This window comes from Hetaerina americana, unplaced genomic scaffold, assembly GCF_022747635.1.
Source record: "Hetaerina americana unplaced genomic scaffold, ioHetAmer1.1.p SCAF_10, whole genome shotgun sequence".
NCBI classification, from domain to species: domain Eukaryota; kingdom Metazoa; phylum Arthropoda; class Insecta; order Odonata; family Calopterygidae; genus Hetaerina; species Hetaerina americana.
The window spans coordinates 6,300,231-6,304,794 of record NW_027286070.1 but is presented as its reverse complement, the minus strand read 5'-3'; the positions used below and the strand labels follow the sequence as shown (position 1 = coordinate 6,304,794).

Below are 4,564 nucleotides of genomic sequence, written 5' to 3'. Positions count from 1 at the left end.
GATACCACTTCAGTTAACATTTACCTGGCTGGTTTTTGTATTCTGGCAGGTGTGATCTTACCTCAAGTAATCATTACTACTCTAGGTGCCAACACTTGGTCATTGGAACAAACTAGCCATTCCAAGATGTGGTTCATCGGAATAATAAATTGGTTATTACTGGCCATGATCACGAGGAGAAAATAAGGGGGAAGGGAATAGGAATTTTGGATAGCATTAATGTTGAAAGAGTTGTCTATGCAAATGCAGCTCACGCCAAAAGGAAATTCTATAAGAGTCCAAAATTTTAGCTGCTCAAGACCCTCCGATGAGTAGATTGGCCAAGGTAATGAAATAAAAATACTGACAATTTGAAATAAATCCAGATTTTCTCTTAGTTAATAATTTAATAGCTTTATTTCATACAAAACAAATTTCATACCAGGTAAATAATATAACTATTACAAAGCTCATCACTAATCCCAAACTATAGTCCGATCCCTCTCTTTCAGAATAACCCAATTAGGTGAAGGCTTATCAGAAGATAGCCAATTAAAATCATCAATTTCATCCCAATGATTTCTATTAAGATCCAGGCCAGACTGCTTGTAATGCTCTTGAATTTCATCATAATGCCAATTATAAGGTGCAAACTGGACCATAGTGCAATCTTCAATGATAGCTTTTGTAGTTACATGAATGTAAAAATCAGACTTTTTAGTATTGTGTATCCTAAGTTGTTGACAAGGGAGAACAAATGTACAATTAGAACAGCTTTCAATAAGTATAGAAGTGGCGACAGGTCCGGACAAAACAGTACAATTACTTAAGCAAGAAATGTGTATTGTACTTGGAGTACCATACAATTTCACAGTGCAGCTATCAAGATTGGAAAGCATCACATCTTGCTTGAAAATTTCGTTATTGGGCATGACAAGAATTTCATTCATTTTATCAGAATAACCACAAGTGTTCACATAAGTCTTAATGTCAATTGTTTTCGAAGATGAATCAATTGTATCTTCAATTTTAAGACTGGAGACTCCATCTAAAATTTCCTTAGTTTTACGAAATTTAAACACAAATTTTTTCTTTGGCAACTGCTTCTCTTCAATTTCTTGGACCTGGCGGGTAAGTTCTTGAATAGATTCCTGGGCCCTCCTAATATCATATCGACAAAGAAAGAGCGTTGAATTTGACAGGTATTTCTGCAGATCCTGGATGTCACTCTTGATCGTGACAAGGGCAACCAAGAGATGATTTTTGTCCATATCACCTGCTTTTCTCAAATCTTCCTCAATGTTCTGCTTGGTTTCATAGAATGTCTTGGAAAAGTCGGACACCATCTCAGTATTGGAGGTTGCACCATTTGTCTCTTTTTTTGATTCAATCTGAAGCAGCCGCTCACTCTCCCTCTGCTTCATCCTCTCCGTCATTTGTTCCAGCAAGTGAGTATTAGACTTGTCCATCATCTTCTCAGTTTCTTAAGACACTTTAATGAAATGTAAATAATGACTATACTATCACTCAAATAGTTACTCTACTTTTTCAGAGCCTTTTCAATTTCTTCTTTTGTCTGCCGGTAGATAGGATCTTTATCGTTAGCTGCTGACTTCAAAACGTCAACGAATGTCTGACGTTTTTTCAACAAATCACTTTGGGGTTCATTTCTACCCTCAAGGAGTTTCTGGAATGAAAAAACGAAAATTCACAATTTGAATACATGGTACAGTAATACTTATTATTAGCAGATGACAACAAATTTTTAATAATTAAAAAACAAAAATCATTCAAACCAATCTATAAATTTTCGGAATTAAGTGCCATTTCAAATGTTAAATGAAACAATTAAAATATGCATACATGAATTGTTGGTAAGCAAATACTCTATCTGATAAATAAAGTAACACAGAAAGATGTCAGAATTTACTGTTGCAAACATATCATACAGTGGACTAGAAAACTAATAATTCAATGCCTTTGGATGATAGTACATGAAGAGGAGACATAGATATTATTATTTGGAGTAGTTTACCAGTTTAGGGTTAGTTTTTCATAGACCCTGGCAATGCACATCACTGTACTCATACACTCTTATTAACATTACCATTACACAAACTCTTAACCCCCATGCTACAATAACTTATCATTCAGCTTTGGATGCTTTCTATCCCATGTAAGTTCAAACAAAATTCCTACACTTCTCCTACATCTACCTTACTTTCCCAACAATTTTCCTCTCTACCAATTTCTTCAGCACCCACCCCAGTGAAAAAATGACCTAGAAAACAAAAGTTCTGAAATGATGTGCAATATTAATCATAACTGACATTACTTATAACTATAATGATAAGTGTTATCCTCGAAGCATAATATTTATTCTAGTGTAAGCATGATTATTCCTCTGCCTCAATTGGGAGTGACCCAATCAATCAGCTTCGGTGGAGCAACCACTCATCCTATTATTAAAAATGTACCTTAATTTTTTCTATTCATTAGACCATTTTTTTCCAAATCATACATTCCAAATATATACATACTTATATTATTCATACGCTTCCACAATGGCACATACATCAAAATGAATCCCAATTATTTGCTAATCTTTGCAAGGGGAATTCTCTATCCTTGATCATGGGAAAAGTTGATAAAATTGTTTCTGGATTTTCTACAATATAAAAATGGCAATGTGGTCAAATATAGGCCACTTCAATTGGTCCCTTTTTAAATTTTAGGAGATGAAATAGAATTGGACCATCAATCTTTATCTTTCCATACTGAGTTGGTTATGAGGGAGAGATCTGTCCAGAGTCCATGACCTTAAAAGAAGAATTAAAAATATATATTTGGGTAAGTCTAACTATATTGCTAAGTTGGAAGACAATATCTGGTTCCTAAAAATGACTAACTCAGCTATGATATGCACACACATAAATGAACTAAATATGTGAGGCAGCATGGTAATACATATTAACTTGCACAGACAAAATTAAGTGATTCAAAAGCAAATTTGAACTTTGGACCAATACCATGACTTATAGTTCCCTTGAAATTTTCAGGGAATGTTTTCCTTTGCATCCTAAAAGAACTACTAGAACTTGAAAATCAACACCTATATATTCTAGAGGGAAAGCTACGTCATTACTCTGAATTGGCCTAGATAAAGGAATGAGATTGGGTTTGAAGTTCATTTTGTATCTTCATTAGACCATATAAATTCAATACATCAGCGAAAGAAAAGGATGAGTTATTAGACTTCAAAAGTGATTCTATCTGTGAAGTAGAGCTTAGGGATGGTCCATTATCTCAATTCTGGGTAACTGCAAAAAGCAAAGTTTCAATCCATTGGTAAAAAATCAATATATATTCTTTTACCATTTGCTACAAATTCATGGGTAAAGTGTGTTTTTCTAATTTGCTTACTATAAAGAATTTTAAGAGATAATCAATGAAAAGTAGTGATCATGGATTTCACATTGATCTTTTCTACCATACTCCGGCAGATGTAAAATTGTGTTCACAGTGACAAGCTCAAATACCCATCTCACTGAAATTACAAGGGAATATATGCATTGAAAGTAAAAAAACTAAATTAAATCCTGTCGTGGGATGTCTCGGACGCTAATATTGACGACCGACAGGATCACAACCACTTCGCCACTCACTACATCATTTCGCATGTCAAAAGTTGCTCATTTCGTTATTGGTGACTGTGGGGCAAAAACATGGATAGAATCTTACTTTGCTCAACTCGTTTTCATTGGGTGTAAGAATTTTCATTAAGCAGTAGCCTAATGCTCCAAATCCACAAATGTACACAGCCGATCGCGCTGCAGCCATAACATTAAGCAGCCACAAAATTCGGCTCAATTATCATCGAGCTTTCCTTCCTTGGACCAAATAAGAATATCTTTTTCTTTTGTACTCTCTCCTCCTAATAAGCTTCCAAAACGGTAATAACCTAGAGCAGAATGTAAAAAATTCACTTTACCGTATATATATACCACATTTACAATCAATTAAGTAATATCATCATTCATTGACTAATAAAATACAAACCTTCCAAAGCCCAAGGGTAATTATTGTGAATGAATAACCTATAATCTAAAAAAAATAATAATATAAGCTCTGGAGAATTCAGACCCATTTTATGAATATTAAATAAACTAATATCTATGCAACCAAAGATATATAAGATAATTCAAACTAACCTCGAGATGTGTTCATGCGATACCAACAGAAATAGGTACCAGCAAAGGCAACAGCTTCTGCAACGAAAAGAATAGCTGCACCTGTTCGAATATATCTACGATAAGCAGGTTTCGGAGTTTTACGTATCATAGCTATACCGACAATACATTCTGGAAAACAAAAGAGATTTACCAGAGTAAAATGGCCCTGTAGAAAATCTACGATGACTCACAACCAATAAAAGATTTAATTTGCAGTACCTATGCGACACACACCCTTACACGCAGTGGTGTAGTCATTTGTCCTTGGGCACACTCCGCCTTCCTGCCAGCAGTAAATACGTCATAATGCTGTAGAACGTCACTTTTGAAAGTGGTAAAATTATATGGTACTT

At 34.6% G+C, this 4,564-nt stretch overlaps 1 protein-coding gene across 4 annotated transcripts; it reads right to left on the bottom strand.

Annotated features, from left to right (window-relative positions):
* Positions 1 to 366: 366 nt before the first annotated feature.
* On the bottom strand, positions 367 to 4,467 carry LOC139699836 (tubulin-specific chaperone C-like). Of its 4 annotated transcripts, none has more exons than XM_071598276.1 (3): positions 4,363 to 4,467; positions 4,191 to 4,271; positions 367 to 1,666 (listed from the first exon to the last, which is right to left on the bottom strand). In XM_071598276.1, exon 3 carries the CDS (start codon positions 1,449 to 1,451, stop codon positions 456 to 458), a length of 996 nt encoding a protein of 331 aa, XP_071454377.1. In that variant the 5' UTR covers positions 1,452 to 1,666; positions 4,191 to 4,271; positions 4,363 to 4,467; the 3' UTR covers positions 367 to 455. The 4 variants fall into 4 exon arrangements, with proteins under 4 accessions (XP_071454377.1, XP_071454380.1, XP_071454386.1 ...); XM_071598279.1 differs by having other exon boundaries at positions 4,191 to 4,285; positions 4,363 to 4,460; XM_071598285.1 differs by having other exon boundaries at positions 4,191 to 4,247; positions 4,363 to 4,452.
* Between the last annotated feature and the right edge of the window lie 97 nt (positions 4,468 to 4,564).

Coding starts and splice junctions, on each gene's coding strand:
- LOC139699836 (XM_071598276.1), bottom strand. CDS start 1,451: ATGATGGACAAGTCTAATACTCACTTGCTGGAACAAATGACGGAGAGG.